The sequence below is a fragment of the Dromaius novaehollandiae genome, chromosome 19 (assembly GCF_036370855.1).
Source record: "Dromaius novaehollandiae isolate bDroNov1 chromosome 19, bDroNov1.hap1, whole genome shotgun sequence".
Taxonomy (NCBI): domain Eukaryota; kingdom Metazoa; phylum Chordata; class Aves; order Casuariiformes; family Dromaiidae; genus Dromaius; species Dromaius novaehollandiae.
The window spans coordinates 6,081,094-6,101,056 of NC_088116.1; the positions used below are offsets into that span (position 1 = coordinate 6,081,094).

At 49.2% G+C, this 19,963-nt stretch overlaps 1 protein-coding gene across 1 annotated transcript in view; it reads right to left on the reverse strand.

The window, feature by feature from the left end:
* Positions 1-1,318: 1,318 nt before the first annotated feature.
* SUPT6H (SPT6 homolog, histone chaperone and transcription elongation factor) overlaps positions 1,319-19,963 on the reverse strand; it is a 31,531-nt gene continuing 12,886 nt past the window's right edge. The window contains exons 11-37 of the mRNA XM_026105584.2: positions 19,457-19,599; positions 19,040-19,191; positions 18,423-18,521; positions 18,131-18,260; positions 17,882-18,032; positions 17,308-17,462; positions 16,520-16,715; positions 16,022-16,161; positions 15,819-15,936; positions 15,187-15,263; positions 14,709-14,844; positions 14,063-14,200; positions 13,583-13,750; positions 12,919-13,046; positions 11,609-11,816; positions 10,991-11,138; positions 10,498-10,640; positions 9,568-9,708; positions 8,279-8,474; positions 7,905-8,143; positions 7,280-7,393; positions 6,420-6,544; positions 5,820-5,932; positions 5,337-5,414; positions 5,084-5,250; positions 3,543-3,730; positions 1,319-3,355 (exon numbers count right to left, since the gene is read on the reverse strand). Of these exons, the coding sequence (XP_025961369.1) occupies positions 3,169-3,355; positions 3,543-3,730; positions 5,084-5,250; positions 5,337-5,414; positions 5,820-5,932; positions 6,420-6,544; positions 7,280-7,393; positions 7,905-8,143; positions 8,279-8,474; positions 9,568-9,708; positions 10,498-10,640; positions 10,991-11,138; positions 11,609-11,816; positions 12,919-13,046; positions 13,583-13,750; positions 14,063-14,200; positions 14,709-14,844; positions 15,187-15,263; positions 15,819-15,936; positions 16,022-16,161; positions 16,520-16,715; positions 17,308-17,462; positions 17,882-18,032; positions 18,131-18,260; positions 18,423-18,521; positions 19,040-19,191; positions 19,457-19,599 (3,978 nt within the window). The 3' untranslated portion in view covers positions 1,319-3,168. The remainder of the gene's footprint in view (positions 3,356-3,542; positions 3,731-5,083; positions 5,251-5,336; positions 5,415-5,819; positions 5,933-6,419; positions 6,545-7,279; positions 7,394-7,904; positions 8,144-8,278; positions 8,475-9,567; positions 9,709-10,497; positions 10,641-10,990; positions 11,139-11,608; positions 11,817-12,918; positions 13,047-13,582; positions 13,751-14,062; positions 14,201-14,708; positions 14,845-15,186; positions 15,264-15,818; positions 15,937-16,021; positions 16,162-16,519; positions 16,716-17,307; positions 17,463-17,881; positions 18,033-18,130; positions 18,261-18,422; positions 18,522-19,039; positions 19,192-19,456; positions 19,600-19,963) is intronic.

Genomic DNA, 19,963 nt, shown 5'->3' on the forward strand with positions numbered 1-19,963 from the left:
GAGTGGCAAAGCCAAACGGTGCAGGGGAGGCAGAGGGGGAAAAGCTGAGGGTTTAACGGAGTTAAGCGGTGCAAAAAAGCAGAAGGCACTGAACTGCTCTGTGCTGTCCTCACCACTAACACGGGCCCATTTCATGTTCCTGGGCAATGCAGACAGCAAGGCACTTCCCGGGCTGGGGACACCGCCTCCCCTCTATGCCCCAGGCTGCAGCAGAGCCCGGATTTTATGGGGCTGTGATTTAGCTGATGCTGCTTGCATAGCGCCAGCTCCCAGGGGTGCATCTCTCCGGGGTGCTGGTGAATGAATTGCCCCATTGCAGCTCTCCTCTTTACAGCCCTCTGCCTTTTTGCAGGCTGGGAGAAGCGAGATGCTCGCACACCCGCTCAAACTCCTCCTCCAGCCCCCAAGAGCAAGCAGCAGGTCACTCTGCACCATCGCTAGCCCTCGGCTGTTACCAGGCGCCTGGCCAGAGGGGCCCCCCACCTTATGGGTTATGCTGGTCACATACACTTCAGGCAAAGGCAGCTGCACGTGTCTGGCCACACAGAGCAGAGCATCCTCCCTCTCCCACCCTGCCCGGAGACGCGACAGGGGCATCCCGACCGCACGGGCTGGGCACAGGCGATGCTGCGGTTTCAGCACGGCTACGCCAGACGGGCAAAGCAGCGCCCAGCTGGCAGCAGGGCTCGGCGCAAAACTGTGCCGCAGGAGCAGGAGCAGGGTTGGGAGCGGGAACTCGGTTCTCATTTCCGAGCCAGGGCGGGCTGAGCAGTGGGGGGGCAGCTCGGCCCGGGGCTTTGTCCCTCCCTGGAGGCTCTTCAAACGCTGTCAGAGCTCTTTGAGCAGGACAATAGCGGCTTTCCCAGGCCCCCGGACAAAGGCAGGCACTGCCTGGGAGAAGGCAGAGGCACAGCAAGCCAATCTAGCGGCTTCCTACGCTAGCAGCGAATCCGAGACTGGGGAGAGCCAGGATGACGGGAGCCGAGCGCTGGCTCCTGTTTTGCCGCTGCCAAGGCCAAGCAGGGCAGAGCTCTCCCGCTGCGGTCCCACCGCTTCCGGAGAGATGCCCGAGGGCACAGCGCCATCTGAACTCCCCGACAGGAGCGGTTCCAGGAGCCCGGAGGGAAAGCACATAGGCTAAGATTGCACATGTTGTACTGAGGCACTGAACCCTCTCGAGCAACACAAGTGAGCATCAAGCCCCGCTCCCAAGAACAGACTGGCAGAAGCAACGTGAGCAGGGGAGGCAGGCTGGGAAACACCTTACGGCAACCGCAGCATCAGTGCAGGAAGCAGAGACACGCGGCATACGGGCAGCTTCCCAAAAGTAGAATTTTTATTGACGGTAAGGGAAAAAACTAAAAACAAAGAGAGCTGAAGGAGCTGACAACGCACAACTGGCTCCTCTGTAAGGGTCCAACAACATCCCTGTAAGGAGCTGCTCCCAGTCAGATTCCCGTCATACAGAATTTAATAAAATAAAAAAATAGCATAAGGTTAGTATGCTTGTAACCTACAGCAGCCGTGTGCCCCGGAGCTCGGTCCTCCATCCCCGCCCGCGTGGTAGCGGGAGAGGAACGCGGCTGTGTCAGCCCCTGGTATTGCAGAGGAGATGGCGCAGAAGCCAGGACCTGCATTTCTCTGTGGAAAGAGCTTTGCTTTGTCTCCCAAGTCTCTGCCATTCTTCAGGAGCATTTGCATGCAAAAAAGACCTTTGTTTCTCACGATCTGCTGTTCCTGCTCATTTCCTCGCTGAGCCTGGGCTGACCAGGAGCAGTTGGAGGAACAAAGACCCTGCTTCCATAGAAAATCCCCACTAACAAAGCAGGAAGGAGGAAAGTGTGTGCAGCAGAAACCTTCCAGTTCAGAAATGGCTCTCAGCACCAGCAGCTGCTCTGTAACACTGCAGTGGGCTGTTTCTGACATATAACAAGAGTTGTCTGCATTACCTACCCCCTCCTAGTCCCCCCAGTACTCCTCCCAGCCAGTGAGAGAGACGGGCCTCCGGAAGGTGCCCGGTACGGCGGTGTGACATCGCTACACAACGCATTCAAAACAAAACATAATTCTGTATCAGCTCAACAGAAATCAAGCTTCTCTGTGAAAGTTTCAGCACACAGAAGGCAACTCCAAGCAACAAAGGAAGAAGGAGCATTGACTTTCAGCACTGAACTCTGCTTCTACGGCCAATCCATTGCTAGGAGGAGAAGGCAGGCAGGCAGCACAGGACGCAGAGAGAAAGCCTCCCAACTAGTGTTCAGTAGAAACACTATGTATTCACCCCTCTCAGTTACAAGTGGGCAGGGTTAAGCAGATATGGAAGAGGATGCCATGCACTCTCGGCTGCTTTGCATTCTCTTCACCATAGGAGTGGCTGCTCTCTCAGAGTTTTAGCCCATGTGTCTGTGTCGTGCTCGGAAAGCTGCCATTGCCTGGGGTTTTGCTTCGCAGTCTGATTAAAAAAAAAAAAAAACACTAAATAAATATTGTTCCAAAAGAAGCCAGAGGAGAGATCAGGCCTTTGGTACAACAGCTGCATTTCTCTCTGGCAAGACCCCAGAGCTGCTGTACTAGACCCCTATGAACATGGCTGGGGGTTAGCACAGAATTTGCAGAGCCTGTTACAGGTGAAACCACAGAGCAAACAAGAACAGAAACTTTTAGAGAACTCCAGTTTGCTTGTCAGAACCCAGGTGACTTTGCTTTGCGCTCTCAGACCAAGGAGAGATGACAGTCAGGTTTTGGGATGATCCAAATGAAACAGGCTCACTCTAGGCCGATGGTCTGCACTTTCAGTTGTGTTTGCTTCCTAGTCTTTGCTTTGGAAGCAGACTGCTGTGCATGGAAAAGGACAGACTTGTTTGACCTTGCAGCTACTCTGCCGAGCTTCCAAAATGGTGAACCAGGGCCTGGAATGCAGAGACCGCTGCAGCGTCCCTTCCTATGATATATTTTTTTAATATATATATATGTCTATATATTTAAACCAGCCCTGCCAAGTCTATTTGTTCGCTCAGGTGTGCATCACCAAGAGTCATCTCCCACCATCTCATGACGTATAAAACAGGAGTTATGTGGCTAAGGGAAGGGAACTTGTTTTCAACTGTTCTCTTTCCCCTCCCCTTCCTAGAGAAGGGAACGGAGGTTACAGGTCAGGTCCAGCATGGCCTATCGATCCATCTCGTCCAGCAGTGGTGTGGCATCCCCAGCGATGGACATGGGCGTGCTCTCGATCATGGGGCTGGGAGACGGGCGAGGAGTCAACCGCTGCTTCTGTTTCCTCCGCTCAGCCTCCTTCTCCTGGAGCCACTGCTCGGCCATCTTCCCCCAGTCGATTGCAGCGTGACTGTTGGTCCTACAACAACACATGCAGGAGGTGAGACACGCCAGCAGGGGAGCCCAGGGCAGCTTCCCTGCCCTCCCTCCCCACGGGCCCCAACACGAAGGTGCGAGGCAGCCCACCACGCTGGCTCTACAAAAATCCAAGAAAGAGATGAACACCTGACAGACAAGTACGTGCACCCGGCCCTGGAGCTACTCACTTTGGCTGCTGCCTCTGTCTGGAGCTGGATGACGGCTGCGACTGTGTCTGGGACTGGGTGGACTGGGGCGTGGTGTTGGCCTGGAGCTGGTACTGGGGCGTTGTAATCGGCTGGCTGGGTGTAGTGTAGGAGTAACTGGGCGTCATCAGAGGGGTGGCCACTGGCTGCTGTGCTGGAGTCGTGAAGACCTGCAGAGAACGGACACCGTAAGGCACAGAAGGACAAGTCTGCTAGCCTGTTGGGGCAGATGTCTGGCACGCTCCGCGTTGCCCTGCTTGCGAGGGAGGCTTGCGCGAGCCCTTGTTGCACACTCCCAGGCCTGCTGGAGCGCCTTGCCTGAGCGAGGAGAGGTTTGCTGAGCACAGCATAGCTCAGGGTCCCGCTTGTTCCCCCTGAGAGCAACTGGCACCCACTCAACCTGGGCCAGCAGGGCCACCGCAGCCTGCCTTCCTTGCTCATCCACACAGGGTACAAGGGGAGACGCTAAACCAAGCAAAGGCAAGGAGCACAAGAGAGATGGACACAAGAGTCACTTGGGGAAACCTATCGGAAACCACATCCCGAAGAACAGATGAATTTGTCCTGATTTTCTGCCCCAATAGGCTGCAGAGAAGGCACAGCAGCTCCTGAGACAGCTCGCTCCCAGATCCCAAGCCGCCTGGCTCACTGTTCACCCAGGGGAATGCTTAGTCTATTTGCCTTCCAGTGTTCACCTCCCTTTTCCCTCAAATTGTCTCTGTGATTAATAATGTTAGGTTATCCACAATCCCTACCTATCCCCAGCTCAGCATTTACTGTGCCAAACTCCATGAAAGCCTCCCAACGTAGCCTAATAAAGGATCATTCCTCTCTGCAAGCCTTGTCTTGCAGCAGCTCTTTAGTAGATCTCTCTAAGGGCAGGGTATGTTTCTTGTACCCAGCACTTCATTCCTCCTGCAGCTGGATTTAGCCTTGGGGTCAGCTGGGGAATTGGCAGCACGTGTGCTGGCACCTACCTCCTCCCAGCACATGAGGAAAGGCTCCAGCATGAGCTGAAGCTGTCCAATTCCATCTTACTCTCTGCAAAGCCTCTGGGTGTTCAGTCAGGCTGAGGTGTTCGCCTGCCGGTGCAGCTTGGAGATTAGCACACTGAGCTGAAAAGCCCTGCAAACTCAGCGCATATTTTCACAGCTAATCTCTTCCACTGGCAGCTCACATTGCCGATTCAGGGGCACAATCAGAAGGCTGTGTCCCCTCACTGCTAGGTTCCTTCTCTCTACCCGGCCACATTCCTTGGGGGCCAGACCAATTTGCTACTTGTTTCAACTCTCCCCAGAGCAGGACTATATTACAATGCCTCATTTCCTCAGCCACAGGAGGCAAGAAGAAACCTGGTCCAAGCATCCAGCCAGGCTCCTGTGTGCAGCCGCACAGGTATGGCTAGGGCTGGCTGATCCCTGGCAATGAGTAACCCCTTACACGACCTGTGGAGCCCATGGGATGGTTTCTAGCAGCGGGAAGAGGCCACGCAACACCTCTGTCCACAGGCTTGTGACACCTACGTGGTACGCGCTGCTGCCACCTCCGCTGCCTCCATAGCCATACTGACTGGACGCCCACTGTGCAGGGGTGGCATTTGGGTTCTGTCCCTGGCCTGTCACGGCAGCGATGGCACTGAACATCTGGGAGGTCATGTTCTGTGGTAGAGCGTTCACTGCACGAGTCAGGTCTGCAAAAAAGACCACTGTGTTAGGCAAAGCAGAGCCTGAGAAAGGAACTCGCATCCCGATTCCAACCCAGAAAGGCTGCACTGACCTGCCAGGTTAATGTTAGCTGGAGTAGCATTAATGGAGGCTGGAGTCCTGGTCCGACTGCTACTGCTGGGGGTAATACCTGTATAGAACATAAGCCAAGAGGGATAGGTTAGTTCCCCCAGCAGAGCAGCTATTGCCCTGAAACTCAGCACTTGAAAAAAATCCAGAAAATATTTATGCTGGTAAAATAGCATCTTGCCAGTAAATGGTGCACGTGGGACTGAATGACGGGAGAAGCCAAGAGCGAGAAAAGGGACAAGCTCATGTATGGGCTTCTTGGCTGAAAGATTAGTTCTTGGGAGAGCTCTCAATGGGTTCATGGAAGCTAAATACTTGAGTGTCACTCAAACTTCCCAGATTTAGAAAATCCTAGAGGAGGATACATTTCAGGGACAAAGAACATGGAACTGTCCTTTACTAACAGCCCTACTGCGTGACACTGATGAAACAAACAACCAAGGCACTCAGGTTTTGGAGTCCTCACCTGGAACAGGGTCCTGATAATGATCCTTAAACCATCGGAAGAGTCCGTTCACGGTAGGGAAGATCTGGCCCCGGTAGCGGAATCCTTCTGGTGTCACCGTCACATATTCTATCCTGTGAGGAGAGCACAGGAGATCACATGCTGCTTCACAGCTGTACCTGCTGCTGTACAGTGCCCTCACACTAACAGGCCTCTGTCAGAACAGGCATGACAGACAAGATCTACAAACTCAGGTGATGGCTGTTCCAAAATTGAATAGATAGAGCTACCCAAGACAGTTTCATTTTGTTTTCAAACAAGTGCCCTAAAATACCATGCCTTTCCCTGGAAAGTCTGTCAATCACCGCCTGTACTCCAGTGACACCACCTGCACAGGGTGTTCTGGGCTTGTAGCAGCCAGCTGGTTAGAAACACAGGAGTCTCCTTGGTGGGATTTACTACTAGACACGGATCCTCTACTGTCACCAGGCCAAGCCCTGGGCAAGGAGAGGCCTGACTTACTGGGATACAGACAGAGCTGGAAGAGAAACTGGCAGCAATAAGCTGAGGTGTGGTACTGGCAGCAGTCAGCTTCAGCTGCTGGGCTGGCATCTCACTCACCTTGGTTTGCCTCGAGGCTGATATCCCAAGAGAAATTTGCCGGGTAGATCTTTACAGGCACTGATAAAGTAGGGAATAAAAGTTGGCTTCTCTTTTTTCGTCTTTATCAGCAGCTCTTCCAGCTTCTAATCAGAGAGAAAGAGGAGAAATGCTCAGGGAAAGCCTACATTTTTTGCAACACATGAGGCCTACAGATACCTCCCTCTGGTGCTGTGCTTAACCCTCTTTCCCCCCACCCTGTTGTTAGCAACCAGACAAGGTCAGCCTGTAGGTATATTCCAAAACCATCTGCACTGATACTGCAGAGGGTTCTGTGAGAACACAGGCCACAGCATGCACGCCTGGAAGGTACAGCCCAGACAATACATGTTACTGATTCAGATCACTGCTGCAGCAAGAACTCTTTAAGCAACCATAGTGAGAAAATTCTTCTGCCACAGCTCTGACACCATCAGCAGGTTCCTCTCTGACAGTGTTGGAATGGCAAAGCTGGAGACAGACAGAGCTCATCTCCTTCTGTCTTTTTTGGGAAGATACACAAATGTCACCAGGTCAGAGAAAGCCAATACCTCTCCTTTCACTGGTATTTGCTGTCAGGGCAACCCTTCACTGCTCTGGCACACCACTGTAGTTCTCCTGCACTCCCACTCCAGGAACCTGTCCTGGCTACACTGCTCCCAGACAGAATCTCCTTGAGACTTACAGCAGTAGGTCAACCCCTAACTGACAAGAGGTTGATCAGAGAGCTCAGTCCAGTAGCAGCTCGTGACAGACTCTAAGATGTGTCTTGAGACAGAGAAACTTGTATTATATGCTCCCATATCTCCCACACAAGCTTCCAGAGCCTGGGATGGGCTCACCTTCTTGTCTCCACCATTGCAGTCCTGATAGTATTTGTGATTCAACAGGTCTCTGGCAAAAGAAGCCATTGGCTGGACATAGCGAGCAACAATTTCATCCAGGTCTTCAAATTCCTTTGAATTAACATATTTAAAGAGGTACTTAGGGTGCATGATGAGGAACTTTCTCATTCTAGTATAGAGCTATCAGTCATACATTCTGCATAGCAAGGCTGCATGCTTGAGGAAAAAGCAGCTAAGCATCGTCTAAGAAGCCAGAGAACTGCAACGGAAGCTATTCTCCAACAGCCTGAGAGCAGCTGCAGGGAGAGAAAGGCTTTGCACAATTTCACATCTCCTCTCAGAGGCTGCATATAGAAATCTACCAAACTGATATATTTCTGCACCAGCTGTGAGAACAAGAGAAAAAGCCTCTTCCAAAAAACATGCAATAGAAGTGTGTGCTGCTGAACAGACAGAGCATCACAGCTGTGCCCAACACTCAGGAACTGCACCACTGGCCACTAATCAGAATTCAAATATCATAACGAATCCTGCAAGGGGACTGTGCCAACCTGTCCCCGCCGAATAGGCGGTTCTCCTTCCCCACAAACTCCTTCCCAGGCATGCCGTGCAGGGCTCTTACCTCCGTATTAATCCAAAGCGTGGAGCCCAGACTGAAGGCATTCTCCTTGCCCTCTTCTCGGACATCCACATGCTGATAAATCCCATCATTCACCTTCCAGGTGACAGTCAGGTGGTTCTCCCCTTTGCTGCTTGGCCGAATGATCACATCCCCTTGGTCCATGGTCTCCATCATCTTCTCAGCTTGCTTGAAGCTGATGTTGTGGAATGACGGGTGAGCAATTACTCTCTTGATGTATGCTAGAGGACAAAGAGGGGCGTTTAGGTTTCAAGTTACTGACTGCTTTATTGCAAGCATATGTCCAGTTGTGTTTACTTTCCTGAAGCACCCTGGGAAGGCTGGTGTTGCTGGGGAGAGAAGAACAAGAGACTCACTTGTCCGCTGTTGCTTTCTTTTCAGGTCTTCTTCCTGCTTGTGATCTGCTGCCTCAGCATCAAAATCGTAGTACGTGTCTTTAGGCAACTTCCACTCGTTGTTCTTATCCATCAGGTCTGATGTCCTGCAGGTCAGGTCAGCGCTGAACTTCTCAATGTCAATCTTCATAATCCTGCAGTGAACAGTCATTCCCACCTAGAGGAGAGCGGCAGGTGAGGTTTATCAGCAGGTTTGGTTGGTATACCAGGCACTCTGCGCTACAGAGCTCTCTGTGCAGGGTCATGCTGCCAGCGAGGAGGTAAAAGTTATCTCGCATACTTCAGATTGATACAACCTTTAAAAGTGTTTCTTCCATTTGAACCAAAAAATCAACTGATCCCCAAGACGACTAGAATCAAAAGAGATTAATAGAAAAATGGGCATTTCTACAGTATGTCTACTATGCATGTCCCATAGCACACAGAAACTGTGTGTGTGTAGGCTGTGGACAATTAACTTTTTTATTTTTGTTGTCTAAGAACGGGAGCTGCAAAACTGGACTTGATGATGAGCAGGAAAGCAGTCAAGTCTGTGCAGAAACAGAGTGGAAGGCATCCAAAGGACTTCTGTGCTTAAACAGGAAACAGAAAATTCCACTACAAAAACTGCGATGTCTTAGTCCAGTTAACCGTGCTGAAGCTGACAACAGCTTTTTAAGGAACTGCTAGACCTCTGAGCTTACAGGATTATCCATCACCTGCATGGACTGCCAGGAGTTTCCCAAAAGACTGCAAAGATGTTAAACCTCTATTTTATCATGTGATAAAAACATGTGATTCTGTTTCTCCTAGAACCCAAATCCCTGTTCTGAGTGAGACCAATGACTCTGATGACCTCCGCAGATGAATTCAGACAGAAGAAAAGCTACAAGAAAGGGAAAAGGACTCTCCACATATCTAACAACAGTTCTGCAAGCTCTTTAAAAGGCCAGAAACAAAGGGCAGCTCTGCATTAAAATGCTTTCTGGCCTCCCAAGTCCGGACTTTAGCCAGACTATAATAAATCCTCCTGCAGTATAACATGCTAACTGATTAACATGGTTTGAACCAGCTGCCAAGAGAGATTTGCAGTGTGAGAGAAGAACACTAACCAGGACCTGAACTTCTTGCTGATTTAAAGTCCTTAAGTGAAAAAAAGGTTTGAAAAATCATTTGGGGAACAGTAGAATTAACCAAACTCTGCGTCTTTGGTATTGGCTTCACGCTCTTCCAGCTCTTGCTGGATATGTGAAAATCCACTGCTTTCGTACCTTCACCCTTTCTTCTGGCCGCTTAACCACCTTATCACTAAGGAATTTTGTTGGGATGAAGCCAGCGACTCCATTGTCCAGCCGTGTCTTCACTCCAATGGCCTGACCTGGGCAGGAACCGCTGTCAAAGTGATTCCAAACCTTCAAGGCAAAGGCAAAAGTTATTCAGCATGGAAACAAAATAACCCAGATAACTCACACTCAAACAGGAGTCTAAAAGCTGTGTCAGCAAACTGGTGCAAGAGGCACAGACATACAGAATGGCAGGGGACAGAGGAGTTCGATGAATGCTGCCCAGCAATGCAGTCATCCTACTTCAGTTCTGCTCAGCTTACTGGGCTTTGCAACCAGGAAGGCCAGAATATTTTGGATTCTGGACACAAGCATGGAGTTGGGTTGGTTTCTAATGAAAACTTCAGGGCTTTAAAATCACTGACTACTGAGGCTGGAATTTGGCAGTGTTTAGAAGAGACCTGAAGTACAGCTGCATTTAGTAGCAGGAAGTCTAGATTAGTTTTTAAAATTGAGAAGGTGGCAGAAAGAGCTTCAATTCTCAGTGTCACAGGTGGCTTCCCTGCATAAGACAGAATCTGAGACCACAAACAAGCCTGCTTTATATATTTACAGAGGAGAACTGGTCAGCTTGGCCTCAAGTCCATTTCACTCCTAGTCTGCTTCACCAAAGTCCTTAACGCAGCCACAAAGGACCTGTCAAACCTACACAGAAGCAATTAGTCACAACTGGAAGAGATTATGTTTGCAGCCAAAGGCCACATTCAGGTGGGGATCCTGGAGCACTGCAGACAAAATCTTTGCTCTGACAGCCTCTGCTTCCCAAGAGCCCTTGGCTACTGCATCCCTCAAAGGCATTCAAGTCTACTGATGTCAGACTTCGGGCACAGACAGGCCCAGCATGAGAAGCAGCCCCACCTCGCTGAGCTCTGGAAAGTTATCCTGCTGACAGAAAGGACACTGCCAAAGGCCGGTTTCGTCGTTCCGTATTGCCTGGTCATAGCTTTCACCCTGAGGCCGCCTGTGGGCTATCCCAGTCACGTTGCAGATGATCATTTTACCTGTGGTGTGGGGGGAGAGGAAAAGGGGAGAATGAAGAACTGCAAGGCTGGGAAATTCCCTCAGTCTAAGGCAGAAATACATAAAGGCATTAGGAGACTACGCAGCTACTTGAAGGGGCTTCACCTACGTACTGCCTTAGATAAAACCCATCAGCACACCACCAGGCAGTGCTGCCCAAACCAACTAGGTACGCAGCAGGAGATCCTCGTGTCAGCGTACAGAGGGAGCTGCAGATCTGGCACTGTCTGAATGTCACCCTCGCCAAGATCCCTCTGCCTGCCTCTACACATCCTAATTCAACCTGTGGTGACAGCAACCGTCAGAGCCCTCTTAGTGAACAGCAATGTACCTATATAAAAAGTCTCTGGAGTTTCTTTGGTCAGCATATTGAAGACCTCTTCTGTGTTTGGAGCGCGGTATGGGGTTCTCAGGTCCTTGTACCTGCAGCTTAACTCAGCTCGGATGTCATATAAAGTGATATGCTTGTCACCATAGCCCTGTGTGGTGTCAAAAGTTATAAAGCCATGAGAGGTAGGGTGGAGGTAAATAGGAGAATTCAGTATAAGTTATAACACAATAACCCAAGGAAGTTATCATACAGCATATTTAAAACAAAGAGGAATGCACAATGTGTCATTAAACTGTGGAACTGTCTGCCACAGGATGCTGTGGAAGTGCAAAAGTATCAATGAGTTCCCCCAAAAAGTTAGATAAGTTCAGGAAGGACAGATTAAATGGTCCAATAACTGCCTCCTTCCCCCCTCCCAGTATACTTTCTGTAAGCATTTACTATGCTCCATTGTCAGACACTAAACACTTGTCATGGCTGTTTATACAATTTACAACGGCAACAGCTAAATGCTTGGCTCCCAGAAAGCATAAAGGTCACCAGCTACAAAAGCTAAGGAACTGAGCTGGACAATACAGCTTCACCTCTTTTTCTCAACAACAGGGACCCCCAACATACCTGTCTTTCCAGCTCCTCAGCAAAGGCATCAAGATCCAGGTCTTTCAGGCGCTCAGGGTTTTCTAAGATCTCCTCTAGGGCTCCTGCAGGATTAGCATCCTCTGCCGATTCATCGTATTCTAAGGCATCTACAGCCATTTTTCTTGCCCATTCATAGGTTTCAGGATGGACCCTGGATCCATCTAGGACTTCGATGTAGGAATCAGTACTAAAATAGAAGCAAAACACTGTTCAGATAAGGACCCTGCAGGGTTCCTGAGAAACCTCCTTCAGATCAACAACAAATCATGCTGTTGACCATCACTGTTGGCTGTGGGGCTGCTTTGCCACCTCTGTACCCCGAACAAAACAAGCTACTCAAAAGGACATGCAAATTCTTCATAGCTAAACCAACAGGGCTCAAGGCAAGAAAAAGCAAATTTCAGTCTGCAGCTCCTGCACTGCAAGGATGTAGCCAGGCATTTTTTGATGCTACGTAGATGTGCACTATGGCTGCACTCCGAGCACACAGCTCTAAGCTTCCTTCCTCCTACGAATTAAGTGTTGCCAACTGGCAGTGCAGACTGCTGTATCCAGCTGTTTCAAGGAGTCTAAACTTTTCTCTTGCATCTCTAGGACTTATGTCCTGCAAGAACCAAACACCTAGTGGGGTTGGAACACTAAGCATAAGGATTCAGCCAGGTGTCCTTTCTCAGACCGCTTTTCCAAGGCAAAAAAGGAAACTGTGATAGCCTTAGAAAAAGCACATTCCCAACAAGTGACCTTTCTGAGCAAAGCAGCCAGCTAGACATTTAGAAACTGGGTTATCACTGTCCTCCAACCACATCTCTGCTGTTCAGTTACCGATAACCTAATGCTCTAAACTTCCCAGTATTGCTGCTGGTTTAAGAGGAAGCTAAATTGCTGTTATATGCCTCAAGTTTGAAACGTAAAAAAAAAAAAAATAAATAAAATACTGTCGGTAGGACTCTGCAACGACTAAGCAAAAGTGCTTATGGGTTACTAATAGACAGGCACGAACAACAGCTAAAGTTGAGAAGTTGAACTGTTTTCAGTTTAGTTTCTCTTCATCACAAAGGGTCTTTCAAACCATTGCGTGCTATATAATTAATGTTCTGCAGCTCACACTGCTGTGAAAGTTCAGCTGCCCTTAAGAATCAGATTAATAACCAGCAATACCTGAACTTGGCAAGAGATCAGAGGGGCTGCACAGAAATTCTTGGGAACATGGACTCCACAGAACAAGACTGCTTTAGTCACTCATACTAACTCCACATCCCGCATGGCATTTAACACAGCCCAATACCAACCTATCGCCCAGCGATGCTGTGTCAATTTTGATGAAGCCGGCACAGTTGATGAACACCTTGGGTCCCATGTGACACATCGTAACCAGCTGGGTCCGATTCTCCAGACGTGTGTTGTTTTGTTTTAAGATCTGGAGAAAGAGGTTACAGCATAGTCCTTGCTACTCAAATACAAGGGTTTCCCAGGAAAAGCAGAGAACTCGCATTGGACACTGCAATGTTCAAAGCATCTGACATAACCAAGCCCATCACAACTAGTCAATTGTTTCTCACTGTCTTCTGTCTCAACACTGTATGAAAAGAGATGACTCTGCATGGAACAGCTCCAGCTCTCCAGGAAGGAAGTGCTGGCTTTTTGCCTTGTTTTCTCTACACTATGGAGGTGTCCTGCTGCTGTACAGCGGATCCATTCCTATGAGTTCAGGAACTAGCTACGACTGACAGATCTGCTGAGTAGCTCGGGTCTAACAAGGACGTTAGTCCATGCACAGCTTTGGGGTTATATGCAGAGATAACACATACTGAAGCACATGGTGACAGAGCTGTCAGCTGCATCTGGCACACGGGGCCCTGACTCAGCTCTCAACAGGACTGCCATCAGGCCAACCTGCACACTGTTGGTGATGCACTGTTTTGCAGGCAGGGACAGAAACAGAAGCCTCCTTACCTTTAGCAGATGAGTGCCTTTGCGTGGTCCCAGGCCACACACATACTGCAGCAAAGCCTGGCTGTGCGGGTGCGCAATTGCCCGATTGACATCCACGCCCACCTCATTCACACGGTTTATGAATTCGCAGTAGAGGGCATTCAGCAGTTCCTCCTTCACCACGTGTTCCTGACAAGAGGGAGAGGTGTTAGGCTCATAAAGGAGGCGTGTGCGATGCTACGCCATGGCAAGTTGCGACAGACATGGCAGACTTTATTCTCAAGGGTAACTCTGAGGTGCACTACAGCACCTGAGAACAGTCTAAAGGAAGAAAGCAGATGAGCTAAAGAAGGCAGAAAAAAGGTGGCCTGAATATGTCACAGAACAGGAAGAACTCGCAGTTCAACTTGGAATACTCTTCCTTGACAGTGAACAGTCCCAGGTCATTCTTTCCTGCAGAAGTTTCTCACCCCCCATGAGGATCCCAGAATGAAAAGTTACCTGCAGAGGGTGGAGTTTCAAACAGAGGATATCGTCGTCAGAGCTGCAGACCTGGGCAAACTCTATAAGAGGATCTTGAATGCGGCGAGCAAGGGAGACGGCTTGACGCAGCAAAGGTGGGTAATCCCGGAACTCATTCTACAAGAGGCCAGAAAATCAGGGAAAATCTTGACAGTGTTTTCACACTCTGTAGCACTACTAGCAAAGAGACATCAGACAGGGACTGGAACAAGGGAAGTGGTTGGTGCTTAGGGCAAAGAGAACCGAGATCAAAGCCTGCCAGGAACCCTGCTGCAACTGGGAACAAAAGCTCCAGGACAGAGAAGAGGAGGAGTGGTGTTAGTTCCCTGACTGCCCCACTCTTCTTCTATATAGGGAAAGGTGCAGCAACACAACCTCAACCACTCAGCTGAGCAAGACTCATTTCAGACTGCATCAATATCTACTTTGTACATCTGCTGACACCGACTTCTTCAGGGAAGCCTGAACAAGATGTTTTGCCATGACACAAAGATCAGCATGTCACTGCCAAGATGGATCACATGAGGCAACAGACAGCGCAAGGCAGGGCCAGCGCAACAAATAGGGAGGCTGAGGTAGTCTGAACTAGCCACAGACTAAGGGATGGCTGGTATAGTAGGTTTACCTCAGACTTTTTGCTGTTCATGTAGAGGATGGCCAGTTCGTTGTCTACCAGCTCCACTCCAATAGATGACAGCTGCTGTCCCTGATCCAGCTCATGAACAATTCTCTTTACATCTTCCATCAACATCTGAGCATCCCTAGGGAGAGACAAACAAGAAGATTGAGGGGAGTGCGCTAAGCTGGGTCCTCAGATCACTTAGGGAGGTAACAGGCATTCACCAATGTAAGTCAGCTACCCCAACAGGTTAACCCAGACCAGTGACAGAAAGAGGCTTCCTTAAGCAAAAGTACAAAATCAGAGGTCAGCTAGAAATGGAACAGCAGAGAGCAGCTCTCACAGCACATTAAAGATCAGTTTGGAGGGACCATTAGCCCTTCCCTCCTCTCAGTGACCCCACCAGCAGTGAAATATCGAGGGGCATGAGGGAAGGACAGCAAATAGGCCTGCAAGTGGAAGGAGCACAAAGACTTGCTCTGACCTGTTCTCGCCTGCAATTGTCACCACGTGGGGCTTCTTGTTCAGGAGGAATTTTTTCAAGGTTTCAATATCCTGGGCCTGGGAAAAAAGCAAAGGAAGTGAGACAGAGCAGAGTAGAATAGTTAGAGAGCTTCTGTACTGAGCTAACTATGGGGTTTTGGTTCCTATTTCACAGGTGAAATCCTCTGCCCACTGCCTGTGTGGCACTGCCACCATGCCACCTAAAGCTGGCTAAGTGCCTTCACCACAGGCCTCACAACTCCTGACTACTGACAGACAGTGTCAACTTCCCATTTGACAGACAAAGAGGAAGGCTGTGCAGAGAAAAGACTGACACCACCTTGCTCCTGGGCTACAAGAAATCAGGCAATGGAAGTCTAAAGTTTGTCCCAAGTGCTGTTAGGTCTTACGGCCTCTTGCTGCTATGGTGTGATCAGGGAAAGGGGAGAAAATTGCTGTAGCTGTGGCCACAGCAGCTCATGAAACTCCAACAAACAGTATTTAGGAATGCTAAGGCTCTGCCACCCTCTAAGAGAAGGAGAGATGAATCAGAATTTAACTGGAAGCAATTTTTCTCCCAGAATAATTACAGGGTGGAAAAATGGGCAACCACGTAGTCTTGTAACGGCCCACCTTCTTTTCTCTCTCTTCCTCACGCCAGGCATTCCTTCTCTTCGTGAAGTGTGGCAATCGGAGGAAGTCTGTAACCTCACCCTCCCCATTTACCAAGGCACAAAACACAGGGTGGTCCCTGCAAAACAAACGGGTATCACTTGAGCATGGACAAACACTAATGTTCAACATGGATGATCCAGGGCCGATTCCTCTCATCCTACCTGGCTGAGGAAAACGCAATGCCTAGCACCCGAATCCCCTTCCCTTGGTTTTCATCCATGAAATCGTCGTCTTCCTCCACTTGCTGATCAGGACGGTACGAAGCTACTTTTAGCCAGTTGTACAGCTTCCGGCTGCAAGCCTGACAGAATAGAGCAGACAGAGGAGTGAGAAAATTTGCTGCAGACCCTTTGGTACAGCTCTTCTCTGGAGAGAGGATACACACGATCCTGCCTCAACTGCTCAAGGCAGCAACACAGTACGATTTTGCTAGAATTGAGATCAGCTCTCCAGAAGCAAGGAGCCCATCTTCTCTCCCACTGAAGTATCCTCTTTCCTCTCCCTCCTTGGGAAAGAGCCCGACTCAGACTTCTGCCTGTCCCCTTGTCCTTTCCAAGAGCTTGTGTACCAGGCTGTCAGCAGCTCTTCCCAACACGCTGAGGGACTGCTGGCATTTGTAACCCCAGCTCTGACCCAGACCCACCTGTTCCCTATCTCACCTTGAGGACATACTCCTTGGCCTCCACCAACAGCTTGTTTTTTAACTCTTTAGCCATCTGCACATAGAGGAACTGGTTAAGGGACCGCTCGATGGCCATTGTACGCTGCCGGTTCCACTCCTGCACCTGGTGGCTGAACTCGTCCCGATAGTAGAACTGTTTGATTTCCTCAAAGTACGTCTGGTCACTACCATAACTGCAAGAAATGAGAGAGGGAGATAAAGAAGGGCTCCAAACTCCTGCACTGATACCCCCACTGGTAGATTCCTGCACAGGAATGTGATAGCAGCTCCTCAGATTTGGGGAGAGGCCTAGAAAATTCAGAGAAGAGACAGTTCTCACATCAAGCACTCTGTTAGCTGCAACAGCTAGGCTGCTAGACATATCTCAGCTGAATGCTGTGCTGGCAGCATGGAAAGCCCCGATCAGTGCAACATAGGGCAGCCCAGAGCTGCTCCAGCACACCCATATAGCACAGTGTGGCTACTCAGATGTGCAGAGAACCAAGGAGCTGCACAGTAAGGGTAGCTGGGCAACAAGCATTTTCTTTCACAGAAAGTCTAAAGGCTTCAGAATTTGCCTTCAAATGAATAAATCAGATGTTTTCTAAAGTTCTCACTATGATGAAGAGAAAAGCAAGGCCCTGAGAGGCTCCTTAGCTTTAAGGCGCAGGTGACTGCCAGACCAAGGCCTCCAGGAGCAGTGTGAGTTATGGAGGAGCTCTAACAACATGGCAGCACTGAATGAAAGAGCTCTGCCAAGGCTCATCATGGACAGTGAGGACTCACCCCTCCACTCCTTTCATGTCAATACTGATGTCAATGGTCAGCAGCGCCTCGTCCTCTGCTAGGCTCATTTTCAGGAACTGGTCATCTCGCAGCTCCTTCACAGGCTTGTTCTTCAAGTATTTAAAGGAATAGGCATAATGGGCTTCATCAACATCCTGCGAGAGAGCAGACAGTCAGCACACATACAGGGTGTTCATGAAGCAAGATCCTTCTGAATACTGTAAGAGACAATGTGTTTTATTCAATATCCCCCTCACCAGTATGCCTCCCAGTCTGCATTTCCTTCCCTAGCACGGCACAGAACAATTCATTTCCAAACCCACAGAAACAGAAAATGTTCCAATAAGTGAAGGCAACATCTCAACAGCAAGAATCACGTCTGGTGAAATTCCAAGACTAGAAGTGCAGCATGCTGCTGAGCTGGCCTCTTCAACAGCCCAACTTATGTACTGCTAAAAGATTTATTCAGAGTTGTCACTGATGTGAGAGATGTCTTCAGATGCGAAATGAGCATTTGTGTGTTATTTAGATCCTTCCCTGCATTGACCCACACAGTCAGAACTCCCTTCCTTACCTTCTTGCCCTTTTTGGTTGGTGAAATGTTGATCTTAGCTCTTTCTTGGAAAGTCTGTCTCAGGACCTGCCTGACCAATGGTTCTCTGGCTATTTGCAAAGCCACCATGTATCGGGCTCCTTCCAGAACAGCTTCTGGGCTTGGGAATTGACTAAAAGCAGAAAAGCAACATGAAGGCTTAGAACTGTCCCCAGATCCCCTGTCCTGCCACAGCCACAGGATCTCCACACAGATCCCCAACGCACTAACCTACACACATAGTCCTTGGCCAGCTCCAGGGGCTCTGCAGGGAACTGCTCTGTCTCGTGACGCTGATAACTGTCCCGGAGATTCTCTCCAAACTGCTCAGGTGTCAGACCAAATTTCTTAGCCAGGCCATCTGGGAAAACGAATACAAAAAATGAGGAGGAGAGGGGCATTGTAGCTTATACTGAGCAAAACCACCAGTCCTCTTTCCACAGGCAAGCCACACAGCCCAGAAGAGCTTGCAGGCTAGGCCACAACATGCTGCAAGCTCAGCATGACAGAGTACCGCCCTTACCCAGCCCAGCGGTTTGACAGATGGTGTACATATCCCGACGGGATGCCTGCTTCAGCTCAGGCCCTTTCTGCTCATCATCTTCTGCATCCTCTCCCTCACCTAAGAGGAAGGATATGTTTAATAAGGCGTATTTACAGAGGCATCCAGACTGCTGCAGCATGTCAGTGGCACAGTGAAGGGGACAAACATGATCTACACTGTAGAATAGAGTCCTTGGATTCCACAAACACATCTGCAATATCACAGAAGCCTTGAAATTATTCAGGGTCAGAAAAATTCCCTGAAAACCCTATCTTTTCTTCAGTGTCACTCTTCCACAATTTTAATAGCAGTACCTCTGTGATGTACATTCAAATACAGATCAAGGGAGCTAATACTTGCTTTGGCACTTGCTATGAGGGGTGGTATTCAGTCCCTTGAAAAGTAACCTCCTGTGTGGAAAAACTTAAAGCATTTTTAGAGATGTCTAGAAGACCTGGAACTAGCTTTAAATGGAAAGGAGCAGCAGAGAGGGTCTGTGCACACACATACTTCTCAAGGAACTTTCTTACAACTCTTTGGAACCAGGAGTTCCAACTAGCCTAGGATTAGAAGACTTATCAAGTTCAGGGACAAACCTTCCTCCTCTTCACCATCCTCTCGGATACGCTTTTGCTTCTTTCGAGCAGCCTTGGCAGCATTCTGCATCTTGGGGATGTCTCGCCCATAGTACAGCAGGAAGTGGTTATACACATCTTTCAGCTCGTCCATGGACTGCACATCCTTCAGCCTAGAGCACACAAAGCCAGCATGTTAATTCCCAACCAGAGCTGAGCTGGGATCAGAGTGCCCAAGGAGCCTGCTCTGCTACAAGTCAGGCATAGGGAGTGCTCAGGCTCATCTTCCAAGAGAGTTTTAAACATTTCTCATCACTGGCTTTGTGGGGAGGCTAAAGTCAAGACACTGCAGCAGCCAGAGAGTCTGTGCTATGCATGTAGATTAATGTACATTTTAAGTCACTGTGGAACAAACACAAGACAGTCACGGTACCATACCTCTCCATGTCAGTGGTATCAAGGGCCCTTATTCCATCAGCTAAAGGTTTGTCTGGGTCAGCAGAGATTTGCTCATACTGATAGGCCTGCATCTTCTCAAAAAGACGTGTCAGGTTCTGCTTGCGGATCTTCAGCTGGGTCCACTAACACAAAAACAGAGATTTCCAGTGAAATGCACTGTAGCTGTGCATCATACCTGTCTCCTCCCTTCCCGAAGGGGGGCTCCTACAGAGAGCTCCCAGGCTCCTAGGATATTTGTCATATAAAAATATTCATCAACATCTTCATCCACAACCAAGCCAGGCCCCATCTCGGAGAGCGATCAGGTTAACAGAAAAAATAATCATCAAGGTTTAGGTCTATCTGACAATGTGAAAGGAACTTGTGTCTTTGCAGAAAATGTCACTACACAAAAGGAACTTGGTGAAGAGAAAGGACTGTCTTGTATCCTCTCTTGTCAGATAACACTTTACAATCACACAATGGCAGAGATGTAAAATGAGTAAG